We start from the raw sequence: 20,838 nt of genomic DNA, 5'->3' as shown, positions 1-20,838 counted from the left end.
GGACTAGGAGGGCATCTGCTAGTCGTTTTGCAGTATTCACGATGAGGATGAGAAGGTCATGGGTACACTTCCACGACACTTGAGACCACTCGACTTTGAACTATCCATCTTCCCAGAAGATTCTGGGGAAGTTCTTAACTATCAGGCCATTGGGAGCAATTTTGGCTTTGAAGTATTCAGCCATCATCGTCCCGTGTATTGTGATTCTTATCCATTCCCGTTTGAGATCTGCCAAGGATTGCCACTCAGTAGTATTGCTTACTGAGGCGGTCTCTACGTCTATACCGAAGAGTGATGGAGTTCTCATAATTGCCGCTACGTCTTCTTCCCCGAAACTTAATCCTTGACCTTCCATATTGGGAGAGTCAAGAGTCGTGTTCCTGGTCGAAGAGGGATCCTTCAAATGAAGGATGGTAGAGAGGACTGAAACCACCCTAAAGCTTTACGCTCTAATTTACCCTTCGGGCAATTTCTCCGTATCAGGCGGAATTGCAGTGATGTGGCAGACTACAAAAAAAGAGTCCACCATCCTGTCTAGGAATCTACTTGACAGAGGTTACCCGAAAAGAGAGGTCGCTAAAGCTAACAAACGGGCCAGAAACAATAATAGAGAAGCCCTACTGGAGAGACGGGAAAAAACACCTACCGAGAACCAGCCTATCACCTGTGTCACTACTTTTACCCCCATATCTAACAGAATCAAGAGCACAATCAAACGCCACTGGGGGATCCTTAACACAGGTGATATGAACTTTGAACAACCCAGGTTCGCATTCAAAAGGTCACAAAACGTGAAAGACATCCTCATTAACACTAGACCTAAAACGACAAAGAAATGCACCCAACAGACCCTATGGAATCTACCTCCCGTCACCGGCCATTACCCATGCGGCACTTGCGGGGTATGTAAATACACCACACCTCAAAAAACAATCCAACTTTCTGAAACCTTCAAGTGGGAAATCCGGGGCCACACTAATTGCAACACCACCAACTGCATATATATGCTAACATGCCCATGCGGTCTTCAATATATTGGGATGACAACCCGCCCAATCAAAACACGAATCATTGAACACCGCAGCAATTTTCGGTGTAAGAAAACCCACACCAAAATGTGTAAGCACTATGTGGAAAATAATCACAACGCAGACTCAATTAGGTGGGTGGTACTTGAATCCAGTCCTAACTGCCCCAAGAATGCCCTTTTCCGAAAAGAACAAAGGTGGGTCCACCGCCTCTCTACAGATAAACAAGGACTCAATGAAGATATTCCCTGGCACTCTCTATGAAGTAGCCACGGTCTGTCTCGTCCATCTACCATCTGGTTTTACGATAACCTTTTCATTGATATGCTGTATATTACAAGTTCAACTCTAAATATCACCACTTAACTATGGCCGTCACCATCCCACCAGCCAACACGTGATCCACACAGTGGGCGTCCACTGGCGCAACCCTATGACGCGGTCACCTATAAATAGTACACGCCCCCGAGCGTCTTTACCTATTCGAGCTCGGCGGTGATGGGTAGGTGATTCCGCACGCACACGGGAAGCTTGAGGTAAGACAGTCCCCTCCTTTTTAACCCCTGGCAAACTCACTGCCGGAGTCAACACATCCTTGACCTCTTTCAGGGGTTGCATTTACTTGTTCCTTCCCAAGCTAACAGTTCCTTCCTCTCCCTCAGCCAGAACTGTAGGCACAACCCTGTTGTACCGACCCGCCGACTGCTCAGGGGGTAATTAGTCCAAGACCATTAGGTGAGTTGTGAGTCAACATCATACCACCACCACTGTTGGCCCTCACTTCTCCAAAGTCATGGTATTCTCCATTAGATTGCTGTTGCGGTTTTTTAGTAACACTGGTTTTAAATTCACACCACACTACTCCCTTCACGTACATAGTGTGGAAGAGTGTTCACTATACACTACACCCGACAACAACACTGGCATGTTTTGGTCGTGTGAATATCCCCACACTGCCGCGATTTCACTGCACTATGTTGTTGTTTTGGCTGTGACCTTTTATACCTTTACAAGAGAATGTTAAAAATGTTAACCTTGTTCCTTTTTTCTCCATTGTTTAGGCATAGAATTAACCCCTGAGGTAAAACTACACGAAACACATGACACCAGCATGTTTTTCTTTCTTTCCTTTTAAACTTCACCTTCACTAGGTCCTGACGAATCGCGGGAAAGTTCCCAGGCGAGAAACATGTTGACCAACCCTCACTCTAGTCTCGTCTAGGGTTACGCTACCTAATCTGCCATCACCCAGCGAGCTAGTTCCACTTTTTTAACTGCAGTAGGGGGACCCCCAGAATAAAGTGTTTTCCGGCACCCCCTGCTACATTTTAATCACTTTTTCTTCAGGAAACTTACTGCCCTGACCCACATACCCGCACTTCACCAATAGGCTGTTGGACAAAAAGATATCCGCCAAAGAGCCCCTCTCTGAGGTGAGCCCGTCGGGGATTGCACCACCTCCCCGACGAGGAGGAACGCCTATGATGAAGCATGACACCCTTTCGGGTGTGTGAAGCAAACACGTCCAACATAATGGATGCCCAAAGGTGTAAGACACACACCTACGGTCACGCCAGTCTGTTTAATCTTCTTTAGGAACAGTTCAGCATTCTCCTTTGTTGAACGTGTGACTCGCACGGGCACAAGCTGACACTGGACCTTCCCCCCTTGTTTTGGGTGGTAATTGGTGCCAGTCTGATCGACTGATCTCTCTCCCTCCTCCTTGACGACATCCATGTTTCTGGTCATGAGGCCCTTGCATTCCAGTCCCAGAAGGCATGCCTATTTCCTAGTGTCAATGGTGTCTTGCTGCTCTCTTTTCTCCAGCGATAACTGACCAGGTCTCCCTGTCCAGGCGATCCGAACTTTGTAACCACATAAACAAGGCTTGTTTACAACAGATCCTTATTTAGTAAAATATTGACTTGCAGTAGGCAGGACATTACTTTTCTTCGGAGGTCAGTCTATGGGCTGCAGCACCTCAGGACAGTTTTGAAAACACTCTACGCACAGGGATTGATCAGAGTAGGTTTGTGGTCAGTGTACTGGATTTTCTTAATCGGGTACAATAAAAGCCAAGCATATGTTCCTATGCGAGAAACAAGTTCTATAACATGACACACCTGTCACTATTTAACCTCTAAAATCAGATCCTTGTGAAGGATCCAAATACAGTACTACTGAAAAAACAGCACATATCCAGGCTCAACTAAGTTTGAAAAGACTACACAGACACTCAGCATTCCTCAATTAAGGCATGTCCTCTCTCTGGAAGCTGCATGGAACAGAATGCCAGATAAAACAACTCTCACCGGAGAAAGCCTTTAAGTTACTTCGCTTTAACACTGGCTTTCAAGTCTAAACTAACTGCGAGATACTAAACATTATAGGAACAAAAAAAAAGCTTACAAATAGCAAATGTATAAATACATTTCGGCCCTCTTATTTTCCTAATATGTGTGAGATAGTATTTCAGCACCCAAAGGTTTTTGAGAAAACTTAAAAAAGGTCAAGACGGTTTGACTGACTAAAGATGTTGATGTTTACATCAAATAAGGACAAATATAAATATCAGAATCTATTAAAACTCAGGTTAATTTAAAGTAGCTTTCGCCTGTTGGAGGATCAAAGGCTGAAGGGTTGGGGTTAATTATGATCATAGAAGCCTAAAGACGAACATAGATTTTTTAGAACAGCTGAGCAAATCCTTGATCACCAGTGGCTATTCCACAGGGTGTTAGGGGGCTGAAACACAATTTGCCACCCATAAAAGAGCTGAAATTTGGAGCCTGCTGGAGGTGGAAGCTTCAGCTTAGGTCTCTTGGAACACTCTCCTTGCCTGCAAACAGCAGTGTACTACACCACCTACAATATACCAGAGTCAGTGGTGGCACTCTGTTGAGGGCCTGCAAATGATGGAGTGGAGCCTGGCATGCTGCTGCTTAACTGGAATGCGGGGAAACTAAGATGGTGACAGGCTGGGACAAATGATACCAAGAGGATGAACCTGAACAACCAACACTGGAATTCATCACGCACCAGAGGACAAGGCAGGGTCTTAATGAGCGCGGATGCTGCTCCATAAATGGAGTAGAATTCTGGATGCATGTGAGTGGAGCTACAAGTCCCACCATTTTTTATGCTTACAATTCCTGGGGAAGCCGATTTCTCATTTCCAGTCAACATATATTCTGGATTTCTCCATGTTTAAAGGAAGAAAATAAGGAGGATTTCTTCCTGCCTCACAGGAATGCAGGTAGCAAGTGACTGTGAGAAACGGCTGAGACTCCATTAATAAATAGAGAGTTCTGATTCACTCCATCAAAACATTGCATTCAGAACTGACAAATAATACCAAAAATGCTGTGGAAGAACGTTGGGGGGGGGGGGGGGGGGGGGGGGCTTGCAAAATTTGACCGGTTTGCAAAATTTGACCTGAAAAAGTTTGAGTACCAAAAATAGAGGGAGGCTGATTGGCAGTGCATGACTAGCGGATTTTTTAAAATGAAATCCAAGTGAGGAGTTTATCAAGATGGGTGCAAAAGTATAACGACTTAAAAAACTGCTAAAAGGGACTACAAACATTTTTAAGAGGATTCTGGAATACAAACGTACTATGTAAATAACTAAACTGTGAGAAAATTAGCTTCTTGAGGATAGGTATTTAAAGTAGGCTGTTTTGCCTTATCACAATTGTACTCAACTCTTTCCTCATTCTCTAGCTTAAACCAAGCAACCAAAGCATTATATATTTTCCTTACCTTTCTGGTTATGAAATCAAATTTGGTTTCACACTGCATACATCTTGGACACTGAAAAAGAGAAAGTCACATTCTTAATCCACTACACATTGTATACTTGATCTAGTCTTGTGCACTACAACATTTCTTTTACACTGGATTTGACCAAACGGTATGGTCCACTGATGAAACTGTCAATGAACTGAAGCACAATAAAGCAGTCTTTTTTTCTTGTCCACTTGATCATACAGGCCAAACTTTAAATTATCTGAATCAGTTCGCTTGTCCATATTATTTACTGTCATTTATAGTTAATTATACATAGTTTGTTGTTATTGGTAAGACGCACTCTGAGGTTTCGAACTATTGTTGCTCCCTCAGTGGTTATCCAAGTCAGTTTCTAATTCCAGGGTATCTAACCAACTGAACTTTGCGAGGATTACACCTTTACTAGAAACAACCCTCCCTATAACACATATGACCAAGCTAGCTACTGCCCACTTTCCAGAGTTTCTTTTCCAAACAAGAAAACAGAAGATCAAATAATTACACAAGTATGTAAAAGTCCACAACAGATTTCATGACTGCCATTCAGGCTTCCACAATCCTAAGGAACCAAGTCCATAATGAATGATAATAATGAAGGAACCATTATAGGTATAGAAGACCACCAGTTAGAAGTCAAAATATTTCTAAATCCATTCACTGCTCACAGCATGGTGTATCACCAGCTACTTATTATTTTTTTTTGTTTAAACTTTTATTATGAAGGAGCACCTTGACATGCACAGCTGTACGCCCTCAACCCTGAGGCCGGCTATGTTAACATTTAAGGCACATCTCGAGGCAGCGCTTCTCACATCCCGGAGGCCGGACAGAGCTGTACCTAAAATCCACTATGCCTGTCAATTTAGTACGCAAGTTCACTGCATGTCAATGATATCATATGCATCGCAAGTACACTTTTTTTAAAATAAAAAACACCAAAACAGTGAGGCTTCAGAACAGGCACCTGCCGTCAGGACTCCAACACTAGTACACTATCACGACTATGTGAGACTAAATCTGTCACCATTCCCCTCTAGATCCCCCCTGGTTTTCCCGCCACACCCTTCTTCTGCGCACTTCCCCTTCCGGCTCTATTGTTTATCTTAACACTGCAAGGGTTGACACCTCTATGACCCTGGGACGCTGGCACAGTCTTCTATTCCTGCCCCAGCTATCTCCATCGCGCCCCTCCCCCCACCCTTCAAATATGTGGTGTATAGTCCCCAAATGTTCTTTGGCCTGCTCCGCGGAGGGAGTAGTTCGCTAAAGTTTTTTGATTGTGTGCAGCAATAAAGGACGTCACAAGACCATTGTGATATCGTGGGTAAGGGTCCTCTCAGCCAACATATTGCTACTCTGTGTTTTGCCATCAGTAGCCCCAGATCCACCAGTCTGTGAGCAGCTTTTGGCAGTTTCCTAGAATAGCCCAGGAGCGCCACCACCGGGTCGGGGGGAATCTCCAGTTCCACAATGGTGCTAATCTCTTAAAATATGCCTTCCCAGTATTTAAAAACACCAGGGCAACCCCACGCTAAATGGATAAAGTCCGCCGTTGGGCAGCGACATCTTTCACAAGCAGCGTCCTCTCGTAGACCACACCTGTAAAATCTCTCTGGCGTATAATACACTCTGTTAATACATTTGAAATTAATCAGTCTATGTTTGCCATGCAGAGAGATGCGCTCCGTATTGGCGCAGCATTATGACCACATATCGTCATCTATTGTGATACCAAGATCTCGCTGCCAGGCTAGTCTTCCAGTGGTGTACTGGTTAGCTATCTGGGACATTGCCAATTTATATAGATTGGCGACTAGTTTGCGGGGAGATTTTGCTTGATTAGATACAATAGCTCTCGGACCTCAGGAGGCTCATCCATGTCGTCCCCAAATTGCCGCTGCATCGCGCTGTGCACTCTGTGGAACTGGAAACTTTGCAGTAGCCTAGGAGTATCTGCAGTGGTTAGGACTTCCTCCCACGTTTTAGCAACACTATCTGAAAACAGGTCTTCCACTTTGTGGATGCCCAGCGTTCGTAGCGCCCGTACCTCCCCTTAATCACCAGGGGCCAACCAGACCGCCCAGGCTATAGGCGGCATTTCCGGGGAGTAGAACAGTGCTCCCGCCGTTTGCTGCAGTATGCAGTGCCATGCATGCATGCAGAGTCGCGTTGAGGGAGTCTAGGATCCCGGTCCTTCGATCGACCGCTCGGAAATAACAGCCGGAGGTGGGGGGAGGGGGGGGGCGGGGGAGAAGGGTCTGCCGATAGCTTCTCGAGCTTGAGATATGGTATGTTATCCGTGCCGTGTATCCAGCTGTGTGCCTGCGCCCCATGTGCCACCCTATAATACAGCTCCAAATCCGGCGCTCCCAACCCCCCAAGATAATGCAGTGTGAGAACTCGCCATTGGACCCGAGCCTGCTTGCCTTCCCAGGCCAGCTTCACCATGGCTTTCTTAAGTCTGGCTAAAAAGGAGCGCGGAAGTACTATCGGGATATTTGTGAACAGAAAGAGGAACCTTGGTAGAACTACCATCTTCATGATGGAGACCCTACAGACTAGTGATAGTGGCAGTCCAATCCATGTTTCAACATCATCCTCCAGTTTGTCCATCGCTGTCCCATAATTTTCTCTAAAGACAATTTCCGAATCCGTGTGTAACCTGATGCTGAGATATCTAACTGAGCTATCAGACCAATCACCAGCTACTTATTAAATGCCTACAGAAGTGTGGATGGGCACCTGGAACTGCTGTCTGCTTGATGGAATGCTGCTGCTAACACTGAAGCTTCAACATCAAAACGAACTCCGCGCACTAAAGTTCCTGCATCCTACCTGGTGAGGCCCAACATTACCATCAAAGTCACAGCGTTTATTCAACATTTACAAGTGACCACAAATTTAACTAAAAAAGCAATACTACATACAGTTTCAGTTTTATGTAAGGAGTCTATGCCCAGAGCCACACCCATCACAGAATGTCTATCAGACCCATAACTGGTTGAAAGAAAGATTCTTATACTTGGAGTCAATTGACAATGACTCCATCAACCCCCTGTCTCTTAAATGGCTACAGGTGACCAGCATCATGGTGCAACAGCCACAAACCTGTGAAGCTTTTGACAGCACAGCTTCCTTTATACACATGAATACATTTGTCAAGTGTGTGAATTCCCTCTTAATAATCTGTGGTGAGGAAAAGGTTATATGATATGAACATGAGTGCAGACATTTTTGAAGATACTTGCTTACAATTATCATAGTGAAGTAGCAAGATTGTCAATCCTTGCAAGTCTGTACTATTTGAATATAGTGTACTCGGGTCTACCTACAATTGAAACCTAATATCTGTAAAGGATTTATTAAGAAAGCAGCAAGGAAGCAACTTTAGTCAGAAAAACATATATGCCCAGCCTTTTAGTCATTCCACTGACTCCCCAAGATGCAAAGTATAAAATGAAAACAAGCATTCCAGAAGCAAGGGCACAGAATATAAAGAAGAACTAGTACCAAGCTATGCTCTCACTGGGATACTTTGCTTTAGTCTGGCCTTCCTTGTTCTGGGACCCACACAGTGGGACATCTTGGAACAAACTCCCAAGTTTCTATGAAGTACATGCTGTTCGGTAAGAACATAAAAACACAACTGATTAGACAACCGTTTGTATGTTTTCAAGGCACATCCTAGTCTAAAAAGGAAAGGAGTCATGATGGCGACAATGTACATCTGAATCGCAGAGCTCCGTCACACCAACAATAACCAAAACGCATGAGACCAATATACAGAACTCCATTCAGAGATTAGTCACAGTATGCCAGGGAACCGTAGGTAGACTGATGTGCACCACGGGCTGCCTCTGGAGAACAGGACTCAGGAGGTGATAGAGCACTGCTGAAGAAGAAGCGGTGAGTGACTGGACTCAAAGATGAGGATTGTGGGAACCCGATCAGACAAACTCAAAAGCTTCCCAGAGGCAGGCACTGCCACAATGGGAACTCTTGTTACAGAGTGTGGTGGCAAGTTACAAAGGGCCCAGAAAATGATTGGCTAAGCAACAAGAACCGCGAGAAGCAGTAAAGACCAGATGGCAGCAGAGGGCTGAAAATACCTATGGCAGTGAAGGTAATGAGCCAGGACACTGATGAAGACTCTGTATTCAAGTGCTGCTCTACCTAACAAACGGACAAGAAGTGAATAAAGGGGGGATTTTTTTATTTTTAAACATAAGGCAACAACAGAAAAGCAGTCTCTAAGCCAGACCTAAACACATGGTGTCTTATAGCTTTACAGCAGCTGTTTTATGGAGTAAAAAGGTTCATGGTGTGGATGTAATTGTTAATATGATATAAGCACACATTTACTCACTTTAAAATTGAAAGAGCCAGGTGGTTCTTACTATGAGCAGTAAACATTTATAGATAATTAGTGAACCCCACCAATACCTTCATCTGGCAACTCAAAAGTGATAATTGCCACGCATTATTTTGGCACCAATTTAAAAATGGAAAAGATATCAGATGGGAGTTTTAAATAGGAACGGTATCAGTGAAAATTGGTTTGTTCCTGTGCCCAGGATCAAATAGCTTCAGCTTTTGAGAGATTGGCAGTGGTATCAATCGAAGAAGAGGTCTGTGTAAAGAGCAGTGAAGTGTTCGGATAAGATACTTAGGACAGATGTGGTAAGGAACCAGTTTGGAACTAGGCATGGAGGCTGTAATTTGATACATGATCAGTGGTTGTTTGAAGAAATCTTGTAGTGAAGTCAATATCATTACATGTTAAGTTCAATGATGTTCAGCTTTGTTTTCAGCTGGTTAAGGAGCGAAAGCGATAGGCAAGCCTCTGTGCTTATCAGTTGTTTACACATCAAAAGGACATTTGATGGGAGCTGTAGGCGAGCTCTTCCACCCTTTGCTTTCTGAAAGGGCGTCAGGATAAATTAAAGAATAAAATGGTGATAAGCCAGAATTTCACCTAGATGTATAGAGAAGAAAGAGTTGCGGATTAGGGGCAGAGCATTGAAATACAGTTCTGATGATTAGTAATTCAGCACATTAACAAAAAAAAGTAATGTATCCATTCAGACTCTGTGATGCTTAAAGATGTTCTGGAGTTTTATTTCTACACTAGCAGACATGAGATGGTCAGCACAGCCCGGGGCACATTTACAGCAAGGAGAGTAAACAACACAGAACAAAAGAGAAATGCTGGTGAATAAGTATACAGGGAGGGGGAATGGGGGAGGAAAAGAGACATGGGACTAGGATGAGGGGCTGGAAAGGAAAAGACACTCACTGAGCGCTTAAGCAAAAATGGAAAAAAAAGTTCTCTAAAAGTGAGCAGAGGAAGGGCTAAAGCCAACCAATAAGAGATGGAAACAAGCATTTACAATGCAACGGTCTCACCTTTGCAAAAGTTAGAGCTATTGGCATTGTAAATGACAACATTTTTATTTATGTGTTGGTTTTGAAAACAGATAAATAAATGGCATTATCATTTACATTGCCAATAGCTTAATCTCTCGCAAATGTGAGACCTATTGCATTTGCACACACACACAGCGCCACACACACACACACACACACACACACACCCAGAACCACACACACAGAGCCACAGACACAGAGCCCCCCACACACACACACAGAGCCCCCCCCACACACACACACACAGAGAGCCCCCCACACACACACACAGAGCCCCCCCCACACACACACACACAGAGAGCCCCCCCACACACACACACACACAGAGCCCCCCCTCACACACAGAGACCCCCACACACACACACAGAGACCCCCCACACACACACAGAGCCCCCCCACACACACACAGAGCCCCCCTCACACACACACACACAGAGCCCCCCCCCCCCCCCACACACACACACAGAGCCCCCCCCCACACACACACACACACACAGCTCCACACACACACACACAAATCACTGCTATGGCATAATCATATAAAAAAAACTTTAAGAGGGGGGTACAAAAAATGCACGCGTTACTTTACAGTGCTGAAAAAAAGTTAGGCCACTTCTACTCAGGCCCCCTGCCAGTATGCGCACACATTAATGGGCTAGCCAGCGAGACAAAGGGAGTGACACCTCTTGACTGTTGCTAAACGGAGGTAAGGAGCGCCCATCTGCCTCTAGAAAGGCCACTCAGACACCTACTAGGCCGCTGGCTGTATTCGAACAATGTAGACAGCGCCCAAATGGCCACCCCAGACTGCTAAAAAAAGGAGGCCCACAGCAGCACTCGGACACCGGCCCCTTAGGCATTGCCCGAATGCCCGCGTTACCAATCCGACGCTGTCCTTCGGCTATTGGGATGCACACACACATATACATCTATGAGCGCACCTCACTCCCCTCCTCTAACACTCCCTGCCATCAACTTCTGACACCAACACATATATCTTCCATCTCTATCCCAGCACTGGGCCTGACGTACAACTGTGGTCAATGCACACCACGATGACCTGCAAGGACCCTCGCCATCCAGTTATTGTAGATCTGCACCAACACACAGCTCTGCCAGGGCACCCTACCTCACCTCATGCCACGGCATTAGCACTGCAGCCATAAAAAAACACTCAAAGAGCTCATCTGTCCTGACAGCAGCGCTTTCAGTCGTTCAATTACCAAATCACGGTCTGCTGCACCCATGCTGTTCTGGTAGTGCCCCCTACACAGCCCTGTCACAGTGCACTATCAGGCCCTAGTGTCCCGGCAGCCCATGCTTTGTGCCCCAATGCCCCAGCCTTCTCTTTCAGAGCACGTACACTCTGGGTGCCGGGGGGACGTGCAAACGGAGTGCTGGAGACAGAGAGGGCCTGATTTATGAGGCTGATGGCTCGGAGGCAGTGAGTGCTGCAGAAGAACCTGCCCTGAATATTAAAACCATCTGGAGTAGTAGACATTCTCCGGTCCTCAAACCCACGGGCCCGAGTACACAGCGCGATGAGAAGGCGAGAGAGCCACAGCCGTGATGCAAGAAAGAGCCGGACACCGGGTACAGATGCCACCCAGACAAAGAGGAACAAAGGCATACACGAGGTAGCAAAAGGTACATTACAGGAGGAATATACGAACTCGAAAGTTTCAAACCGGCATCCCGGAGCGCCCACGTCCGCTGGTTAAAGACGGCACTGTGGAGCTTCGCAAGTAAGCTACTGCCCGGGCGCCATCTTCGGAGGAATGACAAACAACAAACCTTTGGGAAAAAAAAAAAAAAAAAGCTGACCGCTGCATGACGGAGAAAAGGGGCGGAGCCTTAAAAAAAACACAGAAACGCCCACGAATCTGCTCCCACAATGATTGACCCCTGTCTCTTCCAATGGCTAGCCTCCATTTATGGAGCTAGCCAATAGAAGAGAGAGGCGGGTTAAAGCCCCAGTACTGAGATCAAAAAATTTCGCCTGCGCGACACTGCTGCGCAGTGAACGCCAGGTGAAACCTAAAAAGGCCCCACCAGATCCTTCCAACATTGCCTAAGGTCAGCGGCGTCAACGTGCCATAAGCTTCAACTGGTAAACAACCCTTCATTTTGTCCTCTCCTTTTGCCTAGGCTCCCCTGAGACATGTGCCTTCGCCTCCTTTTGCTTCTCTATCGGCCACTACACTTGTGGTGCTCGTCCCTTCCCCACCACACCCTCTCTACTCTACAATAATGTTGACCAAACGATTGAAAGTTGGAGCCAAATGCTACAAAATCATTTACCCTCCCAATCTGTCCAAAGAGTCGTAAAAAAGGTTCAAACATAACAACCTTGAACAATTTTCTAATTACCTTATCGTCGACCAATACTACAGCGGCTGATATGGGAGGCTCAAAACTAACCTCATCTTCACCAACATCTCATCTTGAACCACTGTCTTCAACAACTCATTTAAAGTTACTTCCCCCTCCACAATCCCACACAGATACCAATTAAAAATGTACCCTTTGGCTTGCTTCAATAGATCACTCACTATATCCCTTTACAACAGCAGCACGGTCATGAATCAAGCTAAAGACAGGTCTCTCTCTCTCTCTCTTTGATCACCTATTTCCATCTCTGATCACTATCCTTGGCACTGCGATCCCTCCTGACTCTCCAAATAGACTCCTCACTCACTTCACACTCCCCTTTCCCAGTCCACCTGGACACCTGCAGGTATTTCCCCCAAAGAGGAACAGCATCCTCCTCTGGCCCACCCGTTATCCTTCTTCCAATTTCTCCAGCCGGGAATTATCTTCAACACCCCATCCCAGCCAATGACCAGCAATCTCTTTTGCCCTCACATGCCCTCCAGGGGACTTTAAAGAACCCCTCCCCCCAACTAGGTTATTTACCCCCGCTTATCCAGTCCATTTTTCCAACAACAGACTACCCAGCTCACATAGTGATCTCTCCACCATACGCTCTTCCTTCTTATCCACCCCACTATTCTTCCCCTGCTTCCTCTCCCCTTAACCTGAATCCTTCCCACATCCCATACATCTCTCCACACCTCGTCGTCATTCCTGCATTGCCGCTCCACCCATTACTCCCCTATGTCAAGCTCAATTTCTACTCCCCTTTTGCTTAACCAAGAAGAACCATCCACATTCTACATTTACCCTCCTGGATAATTGTCCTCATCATCCATGTCTCCGGCCTCCACACATCCACACTACCTAGCTCACGTGCCATCAGCCCTCCCTTCTCTCTTCTTTCACCTCACCCAACCCCTTGCCTTTTTTCAACTTGCATCTCTCCCCTTCTCACATACCATCATCACACCACAGACCTCACCCTTCTCCACCTCATTTAATACACAATACATCTATCTCCTTCAATGAATGACCTGAGAATGTTTTCTACACCACAGCAGCACCCACTCTTATTTCCAAACAACACCACTCGACTCTACGCCCTCCATATCTTAATCCATTACTCTACCACATCTTCATTCCTCCCCCCTCACTCTACCTCTCAAGCTGAACTGCCCTCAGAACCAGTTGACCCTATCGAGCAACAAAACTGTCTGTGCTCAGCTCTGTTCATCTTAGGAAATAAACTAGACCACCTCATCTACTCAATCTCCCAGCTTGAAGCCACCATCTCCCACCTAAGTTCTAAAATGTCTACTGTACCAGACTCCCCTGGCGAGTACACAATACCCCCAAACTCCTTATCCAGAGTGCTCTACTCCCACATCCCAAAAGAGCTGCACACAATCTGTCCCCAACAGATATTTCCAAATTACTGGTTTGTTACTATACCTCTAACTCCCCCACCTTCTCTTCTCCAGACAACACAAATCATTGCACTATACCAACCATGTCACTGGTCTGAACCAAACGCCAGCCAATTACAACCCAGGCACCAACCTTTAGAAATACCCCCCCCTATCTCTTCTAAAAGCCCGACACCCCCTTCACCAAAACAGTAATATCAGAGCTGTGGGGTTTGCTTTACAACTGTAGATCTGGACAAAAATACAAGCTGGACATTCAGACATCAATCACTACAATTGTGATGTCCTTTTCCTCAATGAGACCTGGTTCAAAGACACCTCTCACACTACTCTCGATCTTCTGCACCCCTCGGAATATTCCATTATCAGAAATTAAAGGGTGGGTGTAGTAGGGGGGAGGCGTCAAAGCTATGTTCAGAAACTCTCTTCAATTCAAGGAAATCCCAAGCAGCTCTTTCCTCACCTTCAGATAGCTTTAGATGGAACTTCATGTACAGCACAGCTCCCCTTTCAGGTTTTATTGCATTTATCACTCGCCAGTTGACTGCTCTGCCTTCGCCAAGGAATTCACTAACTTTGCAAATGACCAATACTCACCAAGTGATAAATTGATCTTTCTAGGAGATTTTAATATTCACTGGGGCATTTTGGAAGGTTCAGCTGCCAACCAGCTTGCCACATTTCTCTCAGGAAATGATCTCTTATTAGACAGCACAAAACCAACACATTCCAACTGCTCCATGCTTGACCTTATTACTTCCAAAGAAGACATGCTTATAGTCGATAGTCATATACTAATAGACTGGTCTGACCACTTCCTCAGACCCTTCTCATTACACCTATCTCGCTCTGTAATCCTTGGCCAACCTAAAAGAGCAACTACCTGGTTTCGCAAAACCAAAAACAGACCACGACACTCTCTGCAACACCGCACAACCAGTCTTCATCCCAAACTCTGACTTCAACGATTTGACCAGCCAGTGTCTCACCAGTCTTTCTGTCTTCATAGACAATATTGCTCCACTACAAAGCAAAAAGAAAAAAAGCCACACCTTCTGCCCCATGGTTCAGTAAGTCCCTCTATGATGAAAGAAAAAAACAGAGGTTCCTGGAGAAGCAATCGAGACAGTCCCCTTACACCGCTAACCTCTCTTATTTCCGCTACGCAAGATAGCGTTATCACAAATGCATCAATGGTGAAAAAGTGAATCACTTCAAAACTCTCCTCAACTCTGCCAAGAACAGATCCAAACAACTATTTAACCTCGTCAAAACCAACAGCAACTCTTCCTCAACCATTAAATTTGATGACCCCTCCCAAGAAAGCAACAGAAGTTGCACAATTCTTCTATGAAAAAGTGAAATCGCTCATTAACCATGTCACTCATACTACCCTCCTTAAGGATTGAAAATCCAAAGAATACGGGCACACCTTGGACGTCATTACCGAAGATGGCCTCCTCAAGAGCATTCTGAAAACAAACCCTCAAACCATTCTATTGACCCCATCCCTAGCGACATTGCAACGGACTTCTACGCCTACGTGCTCCCCTGCTAGACTAGTCTGTTTAACCTCTTCCTCTGCCAAGGTTCGCTAGCTGATGCCCTCAAAACAGGTCATGTTACTCCACTTCTACAGAAACCCTCTGTCGATGTGAATGACTTTAACAATTGCCGCCTTATTACAAACCCCCCTTTCCTTGCTGAATCACTGAAAGATATGCAACTCCAAAGCTGCAGCACTGAAATTTATTTATTTATTTATTTTGCGTGTTTATAGAGCGCTTGAATAGACTCCCAGGGGAGTATCTCCGCGCTTTATGACTGCCAAACCAACCGGAGAACAAGTTACATGACTGTAATCCAATTCTGAGACTTGTAAAGCTAGACCTGAAACAGAAACGTCTTCAACTTTTTCCTGAAGGCCAGATGATTTTCAAGCTGCCTAAGCTGGAGGGGGAGGCCATTCCAAATCTTCGGTCCCCTTACCGACAGAGCCTTACCCCCTTGCCTTGCCCGCTTGATCCTAGGAATCATAAGAAGCAATTGATCACTGGACCGTAGAGCGCGGGAAGGGACATACGGCACAAACTTGTCTGCGAGATAAGAGGGACCCAAACCATGAAGACCTTTATGTACCGTACAACAGATCTTAAAGGTGACTCTCTGCCGGATGGAGAGCCAATGAAGCCTGGCAAGAAGAGGTTTTGATGGTGTTCTGGGAGGAGCATTTACCACCAGCCTAGCTGCAGTGTTCTGCACAACCTGCAACCTGTCCAGATCCTCCTCATTAGCTGACAACAAGAGGCCATTACAATAGTCGAGACGACTGATAACCAGCGCCTGGACCAGGGTCTTTCTAATAGTGTCTGGAAGCAGTGGAAAAACTCGGCGTAGTAGTCCTATAGTTCGAAAACAGGACCCCACAATGTTGGTAACATGCTGCTTCAGGCTGAGTTCTTGTTCCAGACGGACCCCTAGGTTCTTGACTATCTGCTTAGGCTCAGGGACTGGGCCTAGGTCTAGAGGCCACCAGTCAGGAGCCCAGCAGATTTTCGCCTCACCAAAGAGCATAACCTCTGTCTTTGAAACGTTGCACTGCAACTTGTTCAAAGACATCCATTGGGAAACTGCTCTCATCCCCTCAGAGAAAGAGTGTAATACCTCTGGAGTTAGATGGTCAAAGGGAAAGAGCAGCTGAGTATCGTCAGCATATGACACTGGACAAAAGCCAAAGGCTCTCAGGATATTCGCCAGGGGGGCCACATAGATGTTGAATAATGTAGGGCTCAAACAAGAGCCCTGTGGCACCCCCTTAGTAATCCTGGTCTCCTTGGATCGAAAGTCTCCCATGGTGACACATTGGGTTCGATCCAGAAGAAAGCTCTTTAGCCAAGCCAGTGCCATGCCCCCTAGTCCAGTCTCAGTCAAGCGCTCAACCAAAATTCCATGAGAGATGGTATCAAAAGCTGCCGATCGATCTAGCAGCACCAGGACAGCTGATGTTCCTTTGTCCTGGAGCATGCGTAGATCATCGGTAATTGACAGCAATGCTGTTTCCGTGCTGTATTTTGGTCTAAAGCCCGACTGAGATGGATCTAGTGCACCAGTGTGTTCCAGGTGATTAGACAAGTGCTTGTTGACATACTTTTCTATGAGCTTTCCCAAGAATGGTAAGAGGGAAATGGGTCTCAAATTGGTCATGTCAGCCCACGCAGTGGCGGTATTCTTGCGGATGGGTCGCACTTGGGCTCTCTTCCACTCTAAAGGGACACAGCCTGTGTCCAAAGAGAGGTTGACCAAACTTTGGATTTCTGGTGCCAATATGCTCCTCACTGAGATCATCACTCTCGGTGGAAGCTGATCCATGGGACTCCCACTTTTTATAGTTGTAATGAGTCCCTCCACTTCATCCACAGTGATGTTAGGAAAATTAGTGAAGGTGGGGGCGAGGACCTTTTTACTCGCTGGGACCACAGTGGGAAAGATAACATGTCCAATGGATGCTATGGAGACATGAATCTTTTCATAGATTGTATCAATCTTATTCGTGAGGAAGCTGGCAGTATCGTCACAAAGTTGTTGAGATGAAGTGTCAACACTCTCACATGCTGCCGGCTTCAGGAAGGAGTTCAGTATCTGGTAGAGTGTCCTTGGCGCATTTCCTACCGCCTCTAATTGTGAGGAGATATGTTGTTTACGGGCAGTTCGGATAGCTTTATGATATGATTTTAGCGCCGTCTGATACTCCCCTTTATCTGACTCCAAATCGGATGTACGCCAGATTTTCTCTAGTTTCCTAGTCCTCCGTTTCATGGACCTTAAATCCTCAGAGAACCACACCTCCTGATTTTTCGTCGGGCGGGTCTTAAAGGTTTTCATTGGAGATATATTCTCAATGGCAATGGTTACTGCCTTTTCATAATTTTCTAACGCCACATCGATATCGTTCGTTGTGACATGATCTTGAATAGAGAAGGCATCCCTCAGAGATTCGTTAGTTATCTTGTGCCATTGTCTCCGTTTAATAGGAATCTGAGTGGATCTTTTAGGAATAGGTCCTATCTCAGGAATAGAGAATTCTAACGTAAAATGGTCAGTCCATACATTTACGATAGGGGCAGAGCACTCAATTCCAGGAAACCTGGACAAGATGAGGTCCAGAGTATGTCCGGCCCTATGGGTAGGTCCTGTATTACGGAGCAGGAATCCCAATGAAAAAAGAGCATTTAAGAAATCCTGGGTTTCTTTTTCCTCCTTTAACTCTGCATGTATATTAAAATCACCCAAAAGCAAGAAGTCTTTATCTCCATTAACATGGGGGGCCAATAACTCCAATAACATATTGGAAAAATTGTTCATGGGTCCGGGAGGGCGATAGATCAGAGCACCATTCACAAAGCATTTTGGCGAGGTACAGATTTTAAAAACCAACATCTCAATCTTTGCAGAGCAATATTGCTCGAGAATGGAGACCATAATGCTATCCTTGTGCACAATGGCTAAGCCACCTCCCTTTTTTATGGGTCTATCCTGGCAGATAATTTTATATCCCTACGGTATTCCCAAAGTAATGGAAGGTGCAGTGTGGGGCTTTAGCCAAGTTTCGGTGAAGAAACATAAGTCAGGTTGTGCCTCTGAGATAAGATCCCAGATCTGCATGTGATGTTTAGGCAGTGATCTGACATTACACAGTAGACATTTATTGCGGGAGCCTATATTAGTAAGAACCGGGGGGACAGGCACAGCAGATACCTCCATCCGAGGCGAAGCATCCATGCTCTGAAAATGACACTTCTTACAGGAAAAGGGACCTTCCAGGAACAGACCCTTGTAGCACTCAGAATCACCGAGCAAAGATGTATGTACATGGTGGAGTGCGGCAGCCGAATATGTGATATTAAGCATTCGATGGACACTTATAAGTACAGAAATAGAACGGCTACGAGTTATTGACGATGCCCTGCGAGAATTTGACTTGGGCAGCTCCTGTCTCCTGATCCTTCTTGACCCATCTGCAGCATTTAACACTGCTAACCGCAACGCTAACACACTAAAATAAAGAATGGTATTTGAAGGCACAGTGCTCAAATGGTTTGATTCATACCTCTTGGGCAGATTTCAGATGATTATATTAGCAAACTACCTCTACATTAAAGGCTATGGATCAAAGCGTCCCTCCAGGCTCGATACTCGTGCCCACCCTTTTCAATCTTTACACAGAACTAATGGAAAAGCTTCTAAAAATGTCTGATCACCTCCATTCTGACGACAACCAACTCTATCTAAAGGTTTACTCAGCACACAACATTTCAATCCTCGACTCCACTCTCAACTCCATTAAAGATTGGATGACATCATCATCTAATTCGGAATCCCTCTAAAACTGAATTCCTTCTGCTCTCAACCTCAAACTCTGCACCTCCTGTTCAATCATGGATGGATAATCTGAACATTCTTAACAACAAACCTACAATCGTTGACAGTGCCAAATCACTAGGTGTCATCCTTGACAAAAGACAACTTAAATTCTCAAATGAACACCATGGCCAAGAATACACGCTGTTAGAATCAGAGGAGAATGAATCACATATTTTGTTTTTGCCAGGGCCTTACGATTTTGTGTTCTGGAGACCCTCTTTCACATATACCTCAAGTTGCATTATATGTTAGTTCTCCGCCGTCGGTTGGGTTAGTAGCATCATTGAGTCTTTTATAACTAGAGTGTTCAGTTCTCTAAGTGATCTGCGTTTCTCCACCTGGAGGGAGACCATCTGGTTTTAAAGACAGCTGAAGTTAGATAATGAATAGTGTCAAAAAGAGGGGAGCAGAATTAAAATTACCTCCATTCCTTTGTTCAGTCTTTTATTTAACCAGGAAGGGCAATATGAAAAAGGGTGACACACGCTACCAACTGCGCCTTCAAGGGGATTTGGAGTTTCATTATTGAGCAAGACCTGAAAACTCTGGTTCAACCTTTGGTACTCTCCAGACTGGACTACTGTAATTCTCTCCTTGCTGGCCTCCCCAAACCCCACCTACCCCTCTAAACTCCATCCTCCATTCAGTGGTCCGTTTAGTCTATGGGGCTAAAAGAAATTACTATATTACACCCGAACGGATTTCTCTTCGCTGGATTCCCATTGAAGCGATGTCAATATACAAGACTGCCAGCATTACCCATAAAGCCATACACATCCATCCCTAACTACCTGGTCAAGAAACTCAAAATATCAGGCAGTTCCAGACCTTCACACAATGCTGAAACTTTACTGCTCGAACCTTCAATTTTCAAAAGGGAAAGACTTATAGCGCAACCCTTCTCATATAATAGGACTAGAATTTGGAACTAGTTACCTCCAAACCTCCGGATCACTGCTTCTTTCCGGATTTTCAAAACAGATCTTAAAACTCTTATTAAGACACTTCTATCAATAATTCGCCTCATCTCAGGTCATGACCCCAATTGTCACATGACACTCACAAGTGCCCAATTTTGTAAATATGTAATATGTACTTGTATAAACCTAACAGCTCCACCTTTTCGTATTATGTATTATGTATTATTGAATGAATCTGTAACTTGTTAATCTGTAAATCTCACCACGAGTACTCGTAAGTAGTTTTACCTACTTCCATGCTACTCTTATTCCTTATGTAATTTTCTTTGCTCTATTCTAAAGCACACGGACATCTCTGGGTAAAGTGTGCGTTATCTAAAAATGCATAAATAAATACGGAAAGCCATCGAATAGAAAGCAAGCAAATAAGATTGATAGTAAAGCCAACGGA

At 45.2% G+C, this 20,838-nt stretch overlaps 1 protein-coding gene across 2 annotated transcripts in view; it reads right to left on the bottom strand.

Moving 5' to 3' along the window:
• ZFYVE21 (zinc finger FYVE-type containing 21) overlaps positions 1-20,838 on the bottom strand; it is a 293,833-nt gene that overhangs the window by 202,107 nt on the left and 70,888 nt on the right. For both annotated transcript variants that reach the window (XM_086937883.1, XM_086937882.1), the window contains exon 2: positions 4,790-4,840. In XM_086937883.1, coding sequence (XP_086794009.1) covers positions 4,790-4,840 — 51 coding nt within the window. The remainder of the gene's footprint in view (positions 1-4,789; positions 4,841-20,838) is intronic.

The sequence above is a fragment of the Lissotriton vulgaris genome, chromosome 9 (assembly GCF_964263255.1).
Source record: "Lissotriton vulgaris chromosome 9, aLisVul1.2, whole genome shotgun sequence".
Lineage (NCBI taxonomy): Eukaryota > Metazoa > Chordata > Amphibia > Caudata > Salamandridae > Lissotriton > Lissotriton vulgaris.
This window is presented reverse-complemented; position numbering and strand designations above follow the sequence as displayed.